Source organism: Podarcis cretensis (genome assembly GCF_951804945.1).
Source record: "Podarcis cretensis genome assembly, chromosome: 5".
In the NCBI taxonomy this organism is placed as follows: Eukaryota; Metazoa; Chordata; class Lepidosauria; order Squamata; family Lacertidae; genus Podarcis; species Podarcis cretensis.
The window spans coordinates 4,375,558-4,397,133 of NC_137174.1; the positions used below are offsets into that span (position 1 = coordinate 4,375,558).

At 43.5% G+C, this 21,576-nt stretch overlaps 1 protein-coding gene across 4 annotated transcripts in view; it reads left to right on the plus strand.

The window, feature by feature from the left end:
• Positions 1–20,847, plus strand: part of EFCAB6 (EF-hand calcium binding domain 6) — a 104,532-nt gene extending 83,685 nt beyond the window's left edge. For 2 of the 4 annotated variants that reach the window (XM_079975090.1, XM_079975093.1), the window contains 6 exons: positions 6,977–7,180; positions 9,283–9,495; positions 11,233–11,410; positions 13,303–13,487; positions 17,645–17,794; positions 20,605–20,847. In XM_079975090.1, coding sequence (XP_079831216.1) covers positions 6,977–7,180; positions 9,283–9,495; positions 11,233–11,410; positions 13,303–13,487; positions 17,645–17,794; positions 20,605–20,727 — 1,053 coding nt within the window. In that variant the 3' untranslated portion in view covers positions 20,728–20,847. Of the gene's footprint in view, positions 1–6,976; positions 7,181–9,282; positions 9,496–11,232; positions 11,411–13,302; positions 13,488–17,644; positions 17,795–20,604 lie in introns of those variants that run through there. The other 2 variants (XM_079975091.1, XM_079975092.1) reach the window with 2 other exon arrangements.
• Positions 20,848–21,576: the final 729 nt, after the last annotated feature.

Below are 21,576 nucleotides of genomic sequence, written 5' to 3' on the forward strand. Positions count from 1 at the left end.
AGTGTTTGCCAAATTATCTTTCACCTTCTAAATTAATAAGACATGTTAAGTGCTGCAATAGGCAAAGTTCATATTGTGGGAGGGAAATATCTCCTTTAACACGGTGCTTTTTGATTGCAGGTTTGAGCACAATTTCATCCCTAGTTACACGAACAATTAACCATATGCAGGCTAAAATTCAGGCATCCCTTCAGAATTCTTCACCTAAGGGGAGTCTTAAGTTTTCCCACCTTGGATACCACATTTGATCAGGAGTCTCAAGAGCACTTTCTGTACTGGTGAAAGAAAAACTAATAAAAACCTCTATCATACCTTTAGAAATCAACTGTTGTTTTATCTGTGAAATATGATATCTGAAGTGGGCATAGGACATTGTGTAAAACAGAATACAGGAATTTCAGGGCAATATCCAGGGAAAAGGTGAAGCTGGAACACTTCTTCCTTACATGCTTGTTTTCTATGTGCAGAGATGTTTTCAAGGCTCAAACTCGCACCTGATCCCAAACCTAGGGGGAAAGCTATAGCAAAAACCTCTGCAGAGATTGGGGTCAGTCCCTTATGGCAATAGATACCTCCTGGGTATTTTCCTACTGATACGCCTAGTGATGCCCTTGTCAATCGTGACTAGCACCAAGATGCCCTCTTCTATTTATGGTTTTCCAAAGATCTGGATTCACTTTTGTCTGCTCTGTCTAGGGCACAACATTGAAAACAGAATTTGTTTTGGTAACTTCTGGTGCTCCTTCTTGTGAGTTCCAGATCTCAGTTTGTGCCACGGCCTGAGGACATATTCAAGCTTCTCAAAGAGGGTAGACCTATTATTGCATATGCTGTGGACCCAATCCCCGCCATTGCTGAGTAGACCAGAGCTGATTTGCTGAGTAGAATCATAGCGTTGGAAGGGACCCTGAGGATCATCTAGTCCAACCTTCTCTAATCAGAAATATGTAGATGTCCCTTACGGGGATCGAACCTGCAACCTTGGTGTTTTCAGCACCATGCTCTAACCAACTGAGATATCCAGTAGAGGCAGTGAATGCTCTTTAAGAAAGTGTGGTACTAGCAGCTCTTAAGGAAGCTTCATAGCCTGACCCAACTTATTTCAGTAACTATCATTCTCTGTCAAAGTTGTCATGAGAAGGCAACTCCAATATATTCTTGGATTATTTAGATCCATTCCAATCTGGCTTCTGGCCTCATTTTGAGACCAAGAGTGCCCTGATGGTGTGGTCAACTCCCCAGATTAAAAAAGGTTAGTCACCGTTCTCTTAGATTTTTAGCAACTGTACCTTTTCCTTGAGAAACAAAAACTGGCCACATTCATTTATGCCCTGTTTATTTTCATACTGAAATATGTTCTACATGGGGTTGCCTTTGAAGAGTTTACAAAATTGACCCAAAATGCTGAGTGGATCTAGCAGGCCGGAGCATAGAACTCTGTTTTTGTGTCATCTGCACTGGTTACCAAAGTGCTGGAAATGAGTCTCCAAACATTAGTTTTAAGTCCTAAACAGCCCAGAACCAGAGCTTCTTAAGAATTGCCTCCACTCCCATGAATCTCCCTCACCCCTGAGATAATCTATTGAAGTCCTGCTTTGTGTCCCCCTCCACTGCCTGAGGTGCAGCCGCCGCGCATGAGGGTCATGGCCTTTTTGTGGGACACCCTACCCCAGGAGTGACTGGCCTCATCCTAGCTCGTGTTTTAGCCTGCACCAAGATATTTCAGCAGGTTTTTAAAGGTACAGTGTTATAAAACACTCCACTTTCAGTCTGGGGTGGGGTGGGGGAATTCTAATGTTTACCTAGTAAAAATGGCAACAGCCCCACACAAGGAGGAATCAGCAGACTCTGAGAATCCCCAACATATGCAAAAACATGAAAAACTCTAGAGAGAAACAAAGGAGGATTTTATAAAGCTTAAAAAAAACCCTGGAAGAAATGGACTGTTGGTGCATGCCTGACTTTGCTCTGAAATGGTTGCCCTAGGCTTGTATGGGGGGTGTGGAAGAAAGTATTGGCCAGTTGGCTTGCTGTTCCATTTCTAGAACATTGTTTCTGTTCTAGCGCTCAGAAAAGGATGAAAGAGGGTTTAGCCGCACCCAGAGCCCTGCTCCTTATAGCTTAGCCAGGCTTTGGCAACTGCCCAGCAGTTCTCTTCATCCTCACCCATTCCCGCCTCTCTCCCTATTCAGACGGAAGGCAGAGACAGCCCCCTTCTCCTTGCTGCCGAAGGTCTGAGCATCTGGCAAGGCGAGCAGGAACATCCCCTGCTTGGTCTGGTGCGGGGAGCCTTGGCCCCATTCCGACAGCTCCCCTGCCTTTGCCAGATGGGGAAAGCCAGCCATACAGTGACCTGCCTCACCTGCTCACCTGTCAGTCTACTTGTTCGCTCTTGCCCTCCCAATGTCCTCCGTCCTTCCCACTCTCCCTCGTACCTGATCATTTGCCTGCCCATTCATGCTGGGCAAACCCCTCTTCCTCCCAGGCACATGCAGAAACAGTATTTTATGATGGAGCCCCATTAGTCTGATATATGGCTTTTTGATTCCCCACTTTGATGGTGATTGGTGTTGTTTTTAATCTGTTTTATCTATCGTTTTCAATTTTGACTTTCTGTTTGAATAAATATACTGTATGCCCCTGGTAAATGCATTTCATGTATGTCCATCTCGTCATTGCCTGTTTCACCCCTGTTAGGGCCTTAGGATTTATCCTTGGAGTTGGCAACAGAATGCTGACTGTTACAGGTCTTGTCTTTTGTAGATACTTGACTATTTTAGGTTTAACATATAAATTAATGTAGTATGCTGCTTATTCAAGCATATTACAAAAACCTGATTATTATACATTACACAAAACCTGATCGCTGAGGTATAGGTGGAAACACGTAGCAAAAGTCTCCAGCTCTGATCATTAAAGTATGGGAAATTTACTGAACTAGTAAAGTTGAAGCCTGTGAAGAGATGGGAAATAAATGGCACCTCATAAATAAAAATGCAATTCTCAACTGCAAAAGTGAATAATTAGCATACCCCAGAACCATGCAAGTTTAAAATCCATTTTATGCTTAGAAATAGTTAAATGCATTGAAACTAAGGACGCTTCAGAAGGTCCCCACTCCCCCCTCCCTTACACTTAATTCATCACTAGGGTCTTTTGACGATGCTGATGTATGCTAATGAGACTTACGTTCTGAATAATTCTATATAGTTCTGATTTAAATGAGATGAGCAAATTGTCAGCTGAATCACAGTTTTTGTTTCTGTTTATCAAGGTCCATAACTGCACTAGTGTATACAGTTGATTTTTAATAAAGCTAGGGTTTTTTCCTCCGTCCCCCCCCCCCCCTTGACAGTTATTTCTATTTGAATGAGGGTTTTCAAATGCGGGTTAAGTTAGTGGGAAGCCAAATTAATGTGTGTTTTCTTCCTTTCCTAATGCTACCTCTGCAAAGACTTCCAGAAGGCAGAGACTATCAAGTAGAGTTGACTTGAGAGAGTCTTTTTACTGTCAGTTTTACTTCTGTAACTGTCTCAAGTATTTTTGGCGTGGTCTGAATGGCTCCCTCAAAAACGTGACAAGTTTTCTTCTAAATTCTGGACACAGTGGGTTGCATCCAAACAGAGTAGACCCATTAAAATTAATGGACCCAAGTTGGTCTGTGCCATTGTTTCCAGTGGGTTTACTTCAAGTAGGACTAACACTAGATACAACTTATTAAGTCAGGGAAGGGTAGCCTGCTACCTAAGGCCCAGCCTAATTTCATGCAGCCCTTGGCCTAATTTCATGAATGTTGTAAGTAGAGGGAAACAGGAAAAAAGTGGACTGGTCGACTACTTTTGGCTCGACGCCTACCTATCATTCATTTATGGTCCCCTGCCCAGATTACCTCTGAAGGAGTCTGTCAACAGGAAAAAAATATGCACACACGTGTGAGGGGGAAATGTGAGAAAGCCTACAAAAGACTATTCTGTAGCACTGTGTCAAAAACTGTCCTCCAATTTCTTGAAAGATTTCCACTGTGAAAGCAGCTTCAGGTTTTTCGCCTCATTCACTTGTGAATTGCTTTAGAATTTTGGTAGGTGTAGGTTTACGTATACCTTATCCCTGTGAGATAACCAAGGGTATCTGTCTATGTTTCTCAGCTTTCTGCAGCCTTTCTGACTGCCATGATCTGAAAAAGATCCATGAGAGGTGTTACCCCATAACATCTTTCCTGGCTTTAATGGTTGTGTGGCATGCCAGAGAGTCTGACTAGCAAGTGCTTAAGATCTGTGCATATTCTCTTTAAGGGAAAGTCCTCCCTTTAACTAAACAATAATTCTACACTTATTTGTAAGGTGAAGGGCTTCACTTGTGAAACCGCCACAGAGAACAGCACCGGACACTTGCTAGGCAGCCTCTTTGCCTCCTCACACTAACAGGAAAGTCCAGCCAAGGAGATCTTTGGTTTTTTTCAGAAAGCACAGGCTCTCAGGAAGGCTGCAAAATGCAGGTCACTGAAGAGATGATTTGTCTATTGAAAGAACTCTCACAAAACTCCTCAGCCGCTGTGAAAGTCAGGTGAGTGCATCGGCAAAACCCACCCACAACCCACCCAGGATCATTTCACTGAAATTTCTTCTCCCCTTTGATAATTTTTTAATGCAGTTTCTTATTAATTGATGGAGTGTGGAAATACAGAAGAATTTTTCTGCACAGGGCTAGTACACAGTGCCCTGATTCTAGCATAGAGGTTTAGGGAAAGTTTTCAGTAGCTAAGCTTTGCCTGCCTGTCCAAAGTCAGTGGATTTCTCGGTCCAAATGAAGAAGACAGGCAAAGAGGCCTTTAAACAACAACAACAAACAACAACTCTCCAGGGCTTTTTATACACAAAGGCTCTTTCCTTGCTTTGCCCTGTATGCCAACAGGACCTGCACTGAATGGCTTCCTGGAAACTCTGCCGGGCGGGGGGGGGGGGGGGCTGTTTAAAACTAGCTGGCAGAACGTTGACTCTTCAAGGTTCCAGGACAGTTGAACCGGACAATTGCTGAGTTGCTATAACTCAGTGCCACTAGAGAGGTACAGTCCGGTTCGGAGGAAAAGGGTTTGAAGCGGCAGAATCAGCTGCAGCATTTTGGAAGGAAGAACTCCGGGGCACCTTTGCCTAAAAGGGTCCCCTAACTGCCTGTGAGGGTCTGAGAGGCAGAGGCAAGAGGGGTTGTGTAAGCTAAAAGAACAGGCCAGCTCTCCTTGCGACACAATCCTAAGTGATTGTGGGCTGTGCTGCATGGGGAGTTTGGCACGGCCTGCTGCCTCCTACCCAATTAAGGAAGGACTGTGATGTTAGCCTTCTCAAAGATGGGGCCCTTAGTTTCTCTAGGCCAGGGGTCAGCAAGGTTTACCTCGCCTGGGCCAGTTCACTCCAGTGGAGATCTCTCCGTGGGCTGGATCACGTGTGCGCCCACGATTTCCGGCATCTGCGTCTGCGCAGACGTGATTTCCGGCACCACGAAAGCAAGCATCGGTTTAGCATAGTATTCAGGGACTTGCCAAGCAGGCGGCTTGGTTCGGGGCAGCTCGGGGGCAGGTTAAATGACTCCCGTGGGCTGCTTGTGGCCCATGGGCCTTAGGTTGCCGACCCCTGCTCTAGGCGCCCCCCACCGCAGGCCTCCAGTGTTCGCTTAAGAGAGGTCACACCAGAGGTTTTGTGGCCATCGTTGCAGAGGAGGCTGAACTCCTGGAAGGAAATTTGTGTAGAACCTTCTGGAAGAGACCTGTTTTAAAAAGATGGTGCAAAAGGCAACACTGATCAGGAAGCCCAGACTCCACTAATCAGGGAACACCAACAAAAGAAGTCCCCCTGCTTATAGTTGGGGCTTCAGTGCATATTTGGATCACTGAGGTCCACTATTGCTCGATAAGTTACATGTTGACGTGAGGGACCTTTTTGCATCCTTCAAGTGGATTTCACAGTGTGCGGGTGCTGGTCCTCTTTTTTGCACAGATACAATGCATACCTAGCGTGCCAAAAGTCCCATAAAAAAATCAAAATGCTAGTACCCTAAGTTCGTATCAGTTACAGGACCAGACTTCGGAAATTCATATATATTTATCTAGATTTGTTCATGTTTCCTGGTATGTTTGTTTTTGAAATGAGGAGGACTACCATCCTGCTGAACCTTCTGTTATCCTCATTCCCCCCAAAAGTTCCAGCAAGAATCCTGGTACTACATGGCTATCACATATACTAAAAGAGCAAGAATTCTACAGCAAACACTTTCCCTGCTCCTTGGACTTTGGTAGTATGGGTCTTTAGTGCCTTTCTGAAATCTGTAGGGTCTTTCTCCACCACTGAAATGAATGCTAACTAATGTATACCTGCATCGGTCAGATTCAGTCCTCCTTGCCCTTGGCTTTCACTTCCTTCCTCCTGCTGTCTATATATCCACTCCTAGCCTTGCATGTTCTTCTAGGCAAGAAACTGTATTTTGCTTATGAAACCCAGTGTTAGTCACATAGTTCTATAGTGATAAAACAATGACATATGGATGAATATCCTCAAATGTATCTTGTCTATGACCCATTCACACACACATGCCTCTAGCAGTGGATCCAGAAACTCACAATACTGTGCCATCGGTGTGAATGCCAGGTGTGAGATGGGCAGGATGAGTCAAGTGTGGGTTTATCAGCTAATCACTCTGCTGTTTACTTTGCTCCTTGTATTAACCAAGTGATACTTTTCTTTAAAGGCCTGGGTCCTTGGCTTTAGGTTGCAGCTATTTAATATAGGGTTTTACATTTTTCTTAACCCAACTGCTTGTCATTTCCTGCTGCACTTGTTAAATAATGTTAAGTCAATTTCATTGGTTCAGAAAATTGAAAGTGACCTTTTCTGCAGACCTCTTGGCATGACTTCCTAAATATTATCTTTTGTATATTATCCGTAGATCTGTTTGTGATTCCCCCTCCCCCCATGTATGTTCCACTTAGACTGAGAGACAGCATAGGAAATTTGCTTGCCGAGATCTGTCCAGTCAAGAGGTCTTTGCCCGTATTCAAGAAGTAATAGGCACTCGCTATCAGACCCTTGAAGGGGAGTTTAAAAACGCAGATCGCACAAGAGAAGGCACTGTCTCCAAGGAGGACTTCAGAGATATCTGCAACCAGTGGTTTTTCCTTTTGACTGATGAGCAGGTAAGAAAACTGGTGGGCAAGGACAGTATTTCTCAGAAGGCAAAAGCACACTTTTGTATACAGGAGGAATCTTTGGGAGGGGAGGGGGTGTCAGGAGAGGTGCAAGTGTACGGCTTGAGGATAAAGGTAAGTAGAACAGTAGGAGAGTATATTTGCTTTGTCTTCTGTGGGTCCTTCCCTGGTCGTTTTGTTCACCCTCCTTCTGGACCTGCAGTGATAAACAGGACTTAACATTGTCCCCCAGAAAGCAGCTTAAACAGCTGGAACAAGTGGGAGATAATGTGTCTATGTGTCGTTATCCTCTCACATATTCAAGGACTGTTCCTCAAACTTTTGATGTAGCAGAAGCATGTCCCCCTACCCAGCTTTAATTTGAATGGGAAGCAAACTTCGCCCTTGTATCCTCGACGTGTCTCCATGCTAGTGAGTGCTGCAGCCTTGCCTTCAAATTGGAATTATTGCTGAGGCACAAGATGGCGCCTCCTCTGTGTAAAGCTCATGATGTCGTGTCTCTGCCTCAGGAATGGGGGGAAAGTGAAATCACAATGCCTGACGCAGAGATGTTGCACAGGGGCTGATTGGAAGGAGGTAAAGCCAGAGCACTAGGTCATACAGAGGTGCAATGGGCATCCTCTTCTGTGGGGAGCAGGAAAGGGGTCTTATTTAATCATTTGTTCCTTATGGCACATGAGTAGTTCTCAGTTGGTGTGTTAGAGAACCCTAGAGCAGAGTTCAGAAACTCCGACTGTATGCAGTTGTCTCCAGAGCAGCATGGTCTCTGAGCGCATGGGAACAGCTCCTGTGCCCTTCTGAATAGCTGCCTCTCTGGGACCTGCCTTGGAAAAGCAATCTTTATATGGGCCTCATTTGACATCAAGGAAGCAATGAAATGTTAATTGCAGTTAAGTTTCCGTGTGGCTCAGTTTGTAGCTTCATTACAGCTGGATCGTAGATAGTTTCCTTCCCTACTAAGCTGTTGATATTACACACATATCCCAAGCGGACGGCCTTCAACCGGCTGTTAAAATAGTCTCTGCTAACTTAGTGCACAAAGCACTTATAATATTTAATTGATGCTTGTAAAACATGTTGCTATCCTCTGATGTAGTGTGAAGTGTGTTTTGTTTTCTATAATTTATAATATGGCAGAAACTTGGCCAGTGGGGGAAAGTTGAAAAGAAATTCAAAATGTAGGTCTGGCCTTTGAAGTTTAACTGCAACTTGCCACATGCATATCAAAGGCTTAGAGGTGATGAGCTTTCTTCAAGGTCTGATATCACTGTTTGTCAGAGAGGGTTTCTTAAAAAAAAAGGGAAAAACAAAACTTTACAGTTTGTACATCTGAAATCTAGAACAAACGGTCTACCATTCTACTGATTCTACATTTCTTAGGAATAAGACACATTGATACTGGCACTTTATTTCCATGCATGCATTCCTGTTATGACAAGCAACTTGCATTGACTCAGTATCAAACATGTTCAGGTGGCAGAATCCCAGAGACATAAAAAGGGGGTAACCTGCCCTCTTGCGCCAGTTGTTGGAACCAACCCTGTCTCTATTGCCGGTACAGCAGCAGGCTCACTTGCACACAGCCTTCCTTTATTTGAAACAGTGGCCCTTAAATTAGGACAGAGACAGCTCAACACGGGGGACCTATGGATGACCCAAACACTTGGTCTGAAGGGCCGTTGGAGGGTCTCCACCTGCACACGATCCTGCACTCAGGGAAATGGCCATTTGCAGCACAGATTACACACAAGATCAATGGTACAACCTGGGCCCAGCGCCAACACCTAGCACAGCTTCTTTCAGCACCAGGACCTTTAAGAAGTTCAAAAGGTTTTACTTAATGACACTAATTGCTGCATGTCTCACAGATGCCAGGCAAATGCGTGGCAAGGGCACCACCTGCTTGTGGGCACCAGGTGGGGGTGGTCAGGCGGTGCTGGGCGCCTCTTAGTTGTGGCCTGGCCCTGACACAGGCATGCAGAATAAAGTGACGTTTCCAGGGATGCATGAGCCCTGGGTTGACATTCTGCACTGCCTGATACCTTGCTTGGCCTTGCATTTTGCTGAAACATGGTTCTCTGCTTCAATAGTTTGAAAACCTCTGGAACACAGTGCCGCTCGACTTGAATGGAAGATTGAAATACCCTGGATTCTTGAGAAAGTTCATTCTGGAAGTGGAAATGCCAGATACACCCACCGCCAACCACCCAGAGAACCCCAGCAAGCCTGTCTCAGCAGCTGAGCCCGGACCACAGCTACCGTCACGGCCTCAAACAGCATATTCTCCCTCATCTCCAAAGAAAGTAAGTGCTTCATGGCCAAAGCCAGAACACAGGAAGTAGAACCCTGGCTCTTTATTAAAAAAACTTATCCCATTTCTATCTGACTCATCCTTCAAGGTGTTCGCTTGGGACAGGGGGCGCACACCAGGTCTGTTAGATTTTCACAGCAACATGCAAGGTAGGTTAAAGCGAAAGTCAGCCCAAGGCCATCCAGGGAATTTTGTGGCTAAAGAGGAATTGAAGCCCAGGTCTTCACATTCCATGTCCAACACATTTTATTGGGTTTGCACAACTTGTGACTCACAAAGCCCAGCAGCAGTTTGATGAACCTGTTTTTGTTGTCTGTCTGGGGGGGGGGGGGGAGAGACTGGGTGGTGTGGTGGTGGCTGCCAAACCACGACATCTGTCTGCGTTGCAAGTTGTGCAGTCCTGCTCCATCCTCTGCCCTACTCAGCCGCAGAGTGGAGTGATGGTCCATCCTCCCTCTGATTTTCCCAACTCAGAACAGCATTTATGGGCCAAAAATGGCTATCAAGATGCATTGGTGTAAAAGGGTCAAGGTATTTATGGAAATGTATGAACCAGAAAACTGTTGAAACAACTAACGGTAGATTGCTTGGAAAACACCTTAAGTTAGCTGATGGTAGTTAATCATAGAAAACCTGCTTCACTTAATTTTTTTAACTGCATTCTTTGTCTTGATCAGTAGCCTTGGTAAGTAAGAGATCATAAGAGTAAGCACCCACAGAAAGGAACCACAAAGAATTCTGTCTAGGTGCAGTTGAACTCCCAACACTCATCTCTAGCCAGTGGTCAGGGGTGATGGGAGTTACATCTGAAGGATACCACATTGACTCCCCACCTCTTTAAGAACAAGGGAAAAACAGCCATTATTAAATTTGTCCAAGGGTTGCCGCGCATACTATCATTTTTCTACACTAGGTTTCTCTGCCTATGATGATTGGCAGGTGAATATGTCAATTGGCTCCATCAAGAAGACTGCGCTGACTAGCAGTAGCACTCCACAATCTCTTAGGAATGGATAATTTTCAGGCCTGGTACCTGAGGTCCTTTCTGGTAGGGGGTGTGGGGCTGAACTCATAAATTTCAGCTTCCACTTATAACAAGTGATGCTGTTGATTTCATATTTCATGGCTTGGAAATACAGGTCTCGTTGGCTCATAATCTGCCATCACATGGAGAGTGAGTACTATGAGGCTGGAGGTTCTTCTGGAGGTTGGGCTTCAATCTAAGCCAGAGAAAAGGAATCCTGCCTCCCTTTTCGCACACCTTTACCCCAATCCTTTCTTCTCCACTTGCTTGCTGCTTCAGTAGTGGTGGGAGGGGAAGAAGGGAGGGATGTCTCTCTACTGCAGTGCTGGAGAAACTGCATTTCCCAAGTCCTGCAGCCAGTGCTAATTTTCTAGAAAAAGAGGTGCTGGAACTCACCACGAACACTCTCAGAATGGCAATGGCACCCACCTGAGAGGGGCCGGAACTGAAAAAAAGCCATGCAGAATGCCAGGAGCCAGGGAGAAGAGGATGAGGAGACTGCGTTGCTCAGAAGAGCTTCCCTGGTGGATCAGGCCTTTTTGAATTCTGAACCTTGGTTAAAAGGTGTTCAGTATTTCAATTTTCAAAATGAAGATTCAAATAAGAATCCATCATCAAATGTCTACAGATTTAGAAATCTATTCACTTGGCACTCCTTTTTTGTCTTCAATTGCAAGTTGGTCAAAATCTTCCTCTTAATTTTAGGCCCCAGCAGGCAGCAGGCCTTCGACTGCAGCAGTTCATACTCCACCTATTCTGAACTGCAAACCAATTGAAGGTAAAATCCGAAAAGGTGTTCAGCACTGCTGGAGACAAATCCTGAAGGAATGTAGAGAGAAGGATGTGGACCACGTGGGAGAAGTTGCAGTAGAAGATTTTTTAGGTTGGTTGTTTTCTTAAATCTTCATTAGTGATCTTGCCTAGGTAAAGAAGTGGAAGCAGAAACAGCTGTCAGACCAGAAGGAGATTCTGGCATGTCCTTCAAATACAAGTTGTGTGAATGAAATTTCACATTGTGAAGCTGGCCCATTCACTTCACTGCTCTTAGATGTCAGCCCTTTAGCACAGTGATTTCTAGAAATGGCAATTTGTCAAGACAGTCTGTAAAAGAGAAGAAGTACTCTCACATGAAGCTTTACTGGGGCATACTAATCTAATTTGATATGTGTGTTTATTTGCTTCATTTATATTTTACATAATAAATTTGTCTTTTCCCAGCTTCTCGCCCCATTTTCCATGGTGTTTTAATTTCCCACCCCCTCTGCACAATGCCTTCTGTTTCCTATACCAGCACATCAATACTGTATTCTCTAATTCCTTATGTTTCTCATATTTCAAATCCTGCTTGCGAGTTCATCAAACTATAATATAATATAGTTCTAAAAGGGCTTCCATTCTTCCACAAAGAGAATCATTGTTAGATTCACTTGTTTTGGCTGCTAACTTTGCCAGTTCTGCATAGTCCATTACCTTACCTATCCATTCATCTTTGGTGGAAACTTCTCCCTACCATTTTTTGTGTTTGGAGAATCCTAGCTGCTGTTGTTACATACATAGACCATTCATTTATATTTTAGATAACAGCAGCAAAAGAAAATAAATCACCATCCCTCCCAACCTACTTTAGTCAGCAAACACTTAGTGGAATAAAAAGGTCATAAAGCTTCTTTGTTATATACCACTTTGATGGATGTGACAAGGATATGATGGCAGCCAACATGTTTCTTTTATCACGGTCCTATCCCTTTCATGTAAGAAGCAAGCAGGGGGCCTGACTTTAGAGAAGTGTGTTCAGTGGAAGGAGCCATTCCGACAATATTGTACAGTTGGTAACCCAAAGTTCTCCACTTTCGCCACCTAATGCAGCCCCCGGATTGTAAAAGTTGGGAGAAAAGAGTGGAAGGGATTGAAGATGGGGAGGTAAGTCAGAGGAGCTGAGGTCTCCTTGCCCATGCAGCCCTTTCCAGGTTGCTTTGTGAACAGGGCAGACATACGATTCAACAAATGTGGCTTCCTCCATCCCTTCTGGTTTGACCTTCTGCAGCACATCTCTGAGGCCAAATCTATTACTGTGTATCACAGGGTGCGAAAACAGTAGCTCAAGCCCTGGTTCTCTATCACGTGACTGCTGCAGGAGACGGGGGGGGGGGGGGGCTCAGTGGAGTCTGTTGAAATGTTCAGCTGTCCTTTCTCCAGTGCAGAGGAAGCATGTACAGCCCTGAGGTTTATGAATGCTCTAATATTTAGAATGTAAAAAATATTTTAGAAGTAAAAAAGGTAAAGGGACCCCTGACCATTAAGTGCAGTCACGGATGACTCTGGGGTTGCAGCGCTCATCTCACTTTACTGGCCACAGCTGGCATACAGCTTCTGGGTCATGTGGCCAGCATGACTAAGCCGCTTCTGGTGAACCAGAGCAGCGCATGGAAACGCCGTTTACTTTCCCACCAGAGCAGTACCTATTTACCTACTTGCACTTTGACGTGCTTTCGAACTGCTAGGTTGGCAGGAGCAGGGACTGAGCAACAGGAGCTCACCCCGTCGTGGAGATTCGAACCGCTGACCTTCTGATCGGCAAGCCCTAGGCTCTGTGGTTTAGACCACAGCACCACCCGGGTCCCTCTAATGAAGTACTGAACCTCAACAATGTGAGCCTATGTTATTCATCAGATTTGGCTTGCTGCATTACCCAAAATTAATTGTCACTTTGATGTGCACGTGTAAAGCATGGTTGTTTATCATGTTGTTTACTCTGTACACCTATGTTTATTTCAGCTATACTGGAAAAATTTAATTTGAATTTAACCAAAGAAGAAAGTAAACAACTCATAACAAAATATGATTTCAATAGTGTTGGCAAATTTGCCTACTGTGACTTCCTTCAAAGTTGTGTGCTGCTGTTTAAATTCCAAGATGTGACTCCTCTGCAAAGGATTGTAATCCAAAATCCACGAGTACAGGTAAATGTTCTCTGGCTACCTGAGGAGATTCTGATGCCCAAGGAGATGGCACTGAGGGAGACAAGTCCAGGGCAATTCTATTTTTTAAAAAAATGATATTTATTAAAGTTTAACAATAAAAACATACACAAACAAAAAACCAAAAGAAACAAGTATAATTTCCATCCTTATTTTCTTGAACCTAATTTCCCTGACCTCCTCACACCTCCCCCTTCTGTATTCCAATTTCATTATCTAATCAGCAAATCCATTCCCTTACTTCCCATATTTTTTAATGATTTTATTCTTTTTCCATAATCAACTCCCCTGAAAACCACATAGTTTTTAAACCCATGTCAATTCTAACCTTCATTAATTTTATAATATTTATTAAGACAGTCTTTAAATTTCTTCCATTCTTCTTCCACTGTCTCTTTCTCCTGGTCTCGGATTCTGCCAGTCATCTCTGCCAGTCCCATGTAGTCTGTCATCTTCATCTGCCATTCTTCCAGAGTGGGTAGATCTGGTGTCTTCCAATACTTTGCAATAAGTATCCTTGCTGCTGTTGTAGCATACATAAAAAACGTTCTGTCCTTCTTTAGCACCACATGGCTAACCATACCCAGGAGAAAGGCCTCTGGTTTCTTCAAGAAGGTATATTTAAATACCTTTTTCATTTCGTTATATATCATTTCCCAGAAAGCCTTAATCCTTGGGCATGTCCACCAGAGGTGAAAGAATGTACCTTCATTTTCTTTACATTTCCAACATTTATTATCTGATAAGTGGTAAATTTTTGCAAGCTTGACTGGGGTCATGTACCACCTATAGATCATTTTCATAATATTCTCTCTCAAGGCGTTACACGCCGTAAATTTCATACCGGTGGTCCACAACCTTTCCCAGTCAGCAAACATAATGTTATGACCAATATCTTGTGCCCACTTAATCATAGCTGACTTAACCGTTTCATCCTGTGTATTCCATTTCAACAGCAAGTTATACATTTTTGACAAATTCTTAGTATTGGGTTCTAACAGTTCTGTTTCTAATTTTGATTTTTCCACCTGAAAACCAATTTTCCTGTCCAACTTATAAACCTCCATTATTTGATAATAGTGAAGCCAATCTCGCACTTTATCTTTTAGATTCTCAAAACTCTGCAATTTCCACTTGTTATCCTCCTGTTCCAAGATTTCACAATATTTTGGCCATTTAGACTCCGCATTGAGCTTTTTCAATGCCTTTGCCTCCATTGGTGACAGCCACCTTGGAGTTTTGTTCTCCAACAAATCTTTATATTTAATCCAAACATTATACAATGCTTTCCTAACAATATGGTTTTTAAAACCTTTATGAACCTTAACTTTGTCATACCACAGATATGCATGCCACCCAAAAAAATTATTAAAACCTTCCAAGTCTAAAATGTCTGTGTTCTCAAGAAGCAGCCAATCTTTTAACCAGCAGAAAGCTGCTGATTCATAATAAAGTTTCAAATCTGGCAGGGCAAATCCCCCCCTTTCCTTTGCATCAGTTAAAATCTTAAATTTTATTCTGGGCTTTTTGCCCTGCCAGATAAACTTAGAAATGTCTTGCTGCCAACCCTTGAAACATTCCATCTTATCCACAATTTGCAATGTTTGGAACAAAAACAACATTCTAGGCAATACATTCATCTTTATAGCTGCTATTCGACCAGACAAAGAAAGCTTCAAATTTGACCAAGTTTCTAAATCTTTTTTCACTTGTGTCAGGGACTCAGCGGGAGCGCAGGGAGGGGAGGAGATGGAGAGCGAGGGGGAGCAATCCGAGGGCAGCGTAGGAGAAGATGACAGCAGCCCGAGAGATTCCATGAGCCTCTCCAGCGAATCGGAAGATTCACAGAAAGGGGCGTCTATGGCCAGGGCAAGGGGGGACCCAAGGGGGACACCCCAGAAGCAAGGGGCCAGCGGGGACTCCCAGAGCAGCAGTTGGAGATCAGGACCAGCTTCCCCACCAGAGCGTAGTGGGGGGGAGGAGTCCCAGGTATCAGAGCCAACATATTCACCACCAGCGAGAGAAGATGAGGCAGGGTTGGCCACGCCTCCATCGGAGAGCGAGGGAACGGTCAAGAGGAAGGTTGCCGGCTGGGCGCGCGCGCCAAGTTCAAATGTACAGGCGAGCGGCACAGAAGGTAGCCCGGATAGGGAACCAGGTCCTAAAGCCCGCCGGAAGGAGGGGGAAGAATCAGGGGGGTCAGCGTCAGAGGAGTCCAGAAAGGATGAAACCCTAGCGGGCAGGAGGGTCCAGAGGAGAAAGGAACTTAGGAAGAGGTGGAGCAAGGCGAGAGTCTTAAACTGGTGTGGAAGGGGCGGAGACTCAGACGGGACTTCGCCGGTCTAGGCTTTAAGACGTAGAGCTGTGCGCTGCGGCTTTGAAATGGAAACTAAACCTCAATAAAGACTTTTGTACATAACGACAGTCTGGCGTTGGTCCTCTGTGAGCTGGGACCTAGAGGCAGCTCTGACAACTTGTTTCCAACATTTCTCATAGTTGTCTTTAAATAAATTCATATTTTAGCTGTCATATTAATCCCCAAATATTTTACACTCTTAACCACAGTTAAACCTGTCTCATTCTGAAACCTCTCTTTCTCAATAACTGTTAAATTTTTCTCTAATACCTTAGTTTTTGACTTATTCAGTTTAAATCCTGCCACTTGACCAAATTCTTGAATTAATTCCGAAACCCTTTTAGAGCTAGATTCTGGCTCTTGTAATGTAAGTACCAAATCATCTGCAAATGCTCTCAGTTTATAATGTTTCGCTCCGACCTGAAACCCTTTAACCAGCTGGTCTTTTCTTATCATGTTCAGCAAAACCTCCAGGTCCGAGATGAAAAGTAATGGGGAAATTGGGCACCCCTGACGTGTCCCTTTTTCTATCTTAAGTTCTTCCGTAATGACATTGTTCACTATAAGTTTAGCCTTTTGTTCAGAATATATTGCGCCTATACCGTTTTCAAACCCTTGACCTACCCCCATCCCCTGGAGATTCTTCTTCATAAAAGTCCAAGAAATATTATCAAAGGCTTTCTCCGCGTCAACAAATATCAAAACAGCTTTTGTATTTATATTAACTTCTAACATTTCCAAAATGTCTATTATGTTCCTTACATTATCTGATAAATGTCTCCTCGGGAGAAAGCCTGCTTGGTCCCTGTGAATCTCCCCCATCAAAACTTTTTTCAATCTTTTAGTTAAAATGTCAGCAAAAATTTTGTAATCCACATTTAGTAAGGAAATTGGGCGGTAGTTCTTAAGTTGGGTCTTTTCAGTCTCTGTCTTCGGTATAAGCGTGATATAAGCCTCTTTCCACGTTTCAGGTGCTTTTTTCCCCTCAAGGATTTCATTACAGACTTCCTTCAAAGGTTGTAATATCCATTCCTTTAAAGTTTTATAATATTTGGAAGTCAATCCGTCAGGCCCCGGAGATTAGTCCAGGGCAATTCTAACCCTTCATGTTGCGCAAAAACAGGACATTTGTCGTCTCTCCCTGCCTTCATGGTTGTAACTGTTTAGGAGAAAATAATAGTTTTTGTTTTTTGTTTTTTTTTAAAGTACTCAGGCCATAATAAACATGAGGAAATGTGGTATTTTTGCTGGGGAGGTTAAAAATGCAAGTTTCCCAACAATTAAATAAAATACACATATTGAAACAAAACCAGGAATCCCCCCAGGGGATGGCATGTGCGCCGCTCCGGCTGCCCAAGCAACTATCTCTGCCGCTGCCTCTGGATCTGCTCTTCCTTGCTGGTTATCAAAAGAAATATTCCCATTTGCTTGACCTGAGTATACCTGGATTTCTGTTTAAGGCTTCCCCAAAGAGTACATGCAGATGACAACCGCTAAGACTCTCAAGCTCTTGTTCAGGGGTTCAGCCCATGGACATGCGTGTCTCAGTGCAGATGTCTACACTAGGAAAGTCTGTTTGTGAAGCGTTGCCCAGAGTGGCTGGGGAAACCCAGCCAGATGGGCAGCGTATAAATAATAAAATTAGTAGTAGTAGTAGTAGAAGATGTTCACAGAGCAGAGCACTCAGGTGTGGGGCCTGCACTGGTCTCACTGACCTTTTCTTCACACATACAATGCCTGAATAGGTCTTCAAGAGCAATGATCTTTTCCACCTCTTTCTCAGAATCCCCGTGGGCCACAAACACCGACCTTTTTCAATGCAATGATGAGGATTCAGCCCCAGATACTTCACTGCTGGAGGCCGATGAGGCGAACCTTCAAGTATTATGATGAAAGTGGGACTGGACAGCTCAGCGTTCAGGATTTCAGACAGGTGACTGTTGACAGAACAATGTTAAATGTATTCACTGGCTAGCCTTAAGCAACTTGTGGCAAGGGAGCTGATATCCCACCTTTCATGAAGAAGCTCAAGGTGGTGGCCATAGAGGTTCCTCCTTCACATCCACCCTGTGAGGCAGGTTAGGCTGCAGGCAAGAGCCTGGCCCAAGATCACCCAGTCAGCTTCGTGGCTGAGTGAGGATTCAATCCACACACTTTGGTGATCAGATGGAACCTTGCTTTGGGCTGCTGAAGTCCAGAAGCCGGCTAGAAAAAGCAGGGCCTTTTCAGTTATGGCCACTTCTTCTTTTTTAAGGAGGCAAATGAAAATACCTTTACTCCATAAATGCGGTAGCTAATTCCCAATTGCTGGCTTCACATTTAGATTCTTGCTGATCAGCTTGCTAGTTTCAAATGTTACTGTATTTCGGTTACACATACACACAGCAGAAGCCCATAACCCAGAGGTTGATGGATTAAAACCATCCTCTGCTAGCCTGGAACACATATATGTAGATCCATATTCACACAACCCCAAGCGAATGAAGAGTCCCTTTAGCCAGAAGGCAAAGGAAGGCATCAGCTCATGTAACTTTCAAGCATTCAACTTGAGCCTCAGAGAGAATTGAAGCAAATGGTGCTTTTCTCAGCATTGCATGACAAACTATACCTGCTAAATTCCCTTTTCCACACAACTATCCATATGATGTCACCTGTGGCCCCCGTGTAGGGCCCCCTGTGGCCCTGTTCAGTTTTTTCTTTATTTTGGACATTATTTGTGTTTTTTGCTAAGGCAGGTGGGTGTAAGAATTATATTGAATTTCATTATTCTTTCTCACCCCGTGAAAGTGGAACAGAGATTCCTCAAGGAAAATGGAAATGGGTAAGCCATGAGGAGTCCTGTATCTTGTGTTGTATATTTTTAATAATTGTGGAGGTGGGTCTCCCTGAGGAGGCAGCACACTGCAGAACACCTTCACAGGCTCTCTGAGCACAATTTGCGTTTGCATATGGGCAGGACGAGGTAGTAGAGATAAATATGTGGGGTTTCTTTGCCTTTTTATTTTTCAGCGCCTGCTTCACCTCGTAATCCAAACAGGACCTCAGGGGAGCTCAAAAAACCAGCATCAAAATAAAAGATTAGTAGTTAAAAGAAAATATTTTTTAATTGATTTTATAGATGTACATACTGCCTTCCAGTATGAATCCAAGAAGGTTTACAACAGGCAATAGAGACAATGAAAGCAGCAACATGGCAAGCAGATAAAATAGTAGCTTAAATCAGTCACATCAGATATTTAAAACCCTGGGCAAATCTAAAGTTCTTCACTTGGTGATGGCTATACACACACACACACACACACACACACACACACACACACACACACAAACATATATGCATATACATATGCAAATATGCAAATGACACCATTCATGCAGCTAGCAATTGCATGAATGGTGTTTTAAAAGTAAATTCCATGTGTGCGGTAGGAATGTTTTAATCCTTTGCCGCCACAACTGAGTCCCAATCTGGATCAGGCTTCTGCGCTTGCAATTTGCTTTTAAATGGTGTTACATTGAAGTTGCTCAACTACCAGTGAGACATGTTGTCATTAACCACTTAGAAGGTTTACTAACCTCAACTTTTGATTTCACAAATGCTGGCTTCTTGGTTAGGCTTAGTGTAGAGCCCAGGCAGGTAGAGCAACAGAAAACTTTGGCAATCTGTGGCAAAATCTGGAGAGATCTGACAGGTTGGAGGTGGAATCAAGGCTTTGGTGGCTGCTTGTTTGTTGCCAAAAGCATTAACAAAGATTTGCATAAAATGGGTATGTGTAAACATATGGATGGAAGCAAAATTATAAATAATTACTATACTTTAAACAGAAATACAAGACATCATACCACTGTGGGGAAGACTGCAGCCAAGTCACCTGTGTGCCCACTCAGTTTGTGCTTGACATCCTAATTGTTGATGGGACAATTCCAAGGCTTTGAACCAGACTTAGATGTCACAGCCCTTCAAATAGAGGGTGTCCTCTGAAAAGTAGTATACTGTCCTAATCAGGGCATGATCTGGAAAGTTATGGAAGAAGAACCTAGCTTCTTAGCATATCTGCTTCTAGAATGTTCTCTGATTTCAGTAGTGTTACACCAGTGTTCCCCACAGGAAAGCATGGAAGTAAAATCAGACATGTCACGCATGTGCACATTTGAAAACTGATTGTGCAAGGTTTCCCAGACGTTTGTCTATCAATGTCTGAAGACACAAACACACACTACAGCCACATGCTACAATTTTGCCACAAACACAGTGTAACCCTGACGATTCCCATAGCAATTGTGAATACGTAGTTGGGTCAACAGTAGGGTGGACTGTGTGCTCTTGTAGGCTCTATGCACTAAAAATGTGCATCAGTTTTGTATTAGTTTAACTTTCGTGGCTTTCCCCAAAGAATGTTGGGAACTGTGGCTGGGCGAGAGGTGCTGCAAATTCTCTTACTGATCCCCAGCCCTCGTCACACAGAACTGTAACTCCCAGGAAGAGCAAAACCAGAACCAGTCTGCAGTGCAAACCTAACGTATCATATTGCGCTTGGCCTAATTCACAAATTACCCCACACCCTTGATGGGGGTTGCCATGGGAACATTAGGTAGAAAATAACTCCAGGTATTCTATACGAGGCAGTTTTGCTTAACTGAATTGTGTGGATGTTTCAGTTCTGTGTTGGTTGCCTGTTGCTAACTTTCCTGGATTGTTCCTAATTAACGATAAGCAATGTCGGTTTTCTGTGTCTTCTGCAGGTGCTCCGCAAGTATGGCATTGACTTGTCTGAAGAGGAGTTCTTTCACATATTGGAATATTATGACAAAGGATTAACTTCCAAAATCTCCTACAATGAATTCCTCAAAGCCTTCCTGCATTGAAAAGAAAAGGAAAAAGAAAAAGAAAGCCTGCTCTCCAATCTTGAAGAATCATTAGGCAGGAGAGATGTGATTACTGAAATATATGTCCTCATTTTAATCTAATAAAACTATATAAATTCACCCCCTTGGTTAACAGTGTATCAGCAATCTTATAATTCCTTCGCAATGCAAACCGGTGATGGTGTCTGGTGAAGTAAATCTTCAGTAGTTGGGGCTATTAATTTTCTCATAATCCATTTAGCAGGGAAAACTGAAAACAATTAAAGTGACGGTTTTGAGGTTCTTAATTGGCATCTCAGAAAGCAATAACTTTATTTTTTCAATTAAAGGGCATTATTAAGAAAAGGAACTTTTAATTTATATTTTAAAAGGCACACTTCTCAATTTTATTTGCTGCCATTTTCTAAATGGATTATACCTAATGCAATTTTCTTCATTATTCTGAAATTGGATGCCTCAGAATTCAGTGGCAAAAACTCAGCAGAGTTAGGTGTGCTCACTGAAAATTTTTAGGCACAATTCCAAGTGCCAGTCCTAATTTGTAAAGTCCTTAAAGAACTTGGGGCCTGTATAGATAAGAAGCAACATCCCACTCCCTTATTAAAGCTCAGCCTGCATGTTTATCAGCAGCCCAGATCCTTGAAGCTGAGACTTTCACCCAAGTGGCCAGGGGTGATTTGAAGCAAGTTAAGTGGTGGGCATTTTATGAAGAAGAAACTTGGGACACGAGATCCAGATGAGATTCAACATGAAGGAATCCATGCTAGCTAATGTAAAATCAGATGGTTTGGAAGGTTTTTTTTGTACAATATTGTTGGAATTTACCCCCCTCTAAGTTATCAGTTTTAG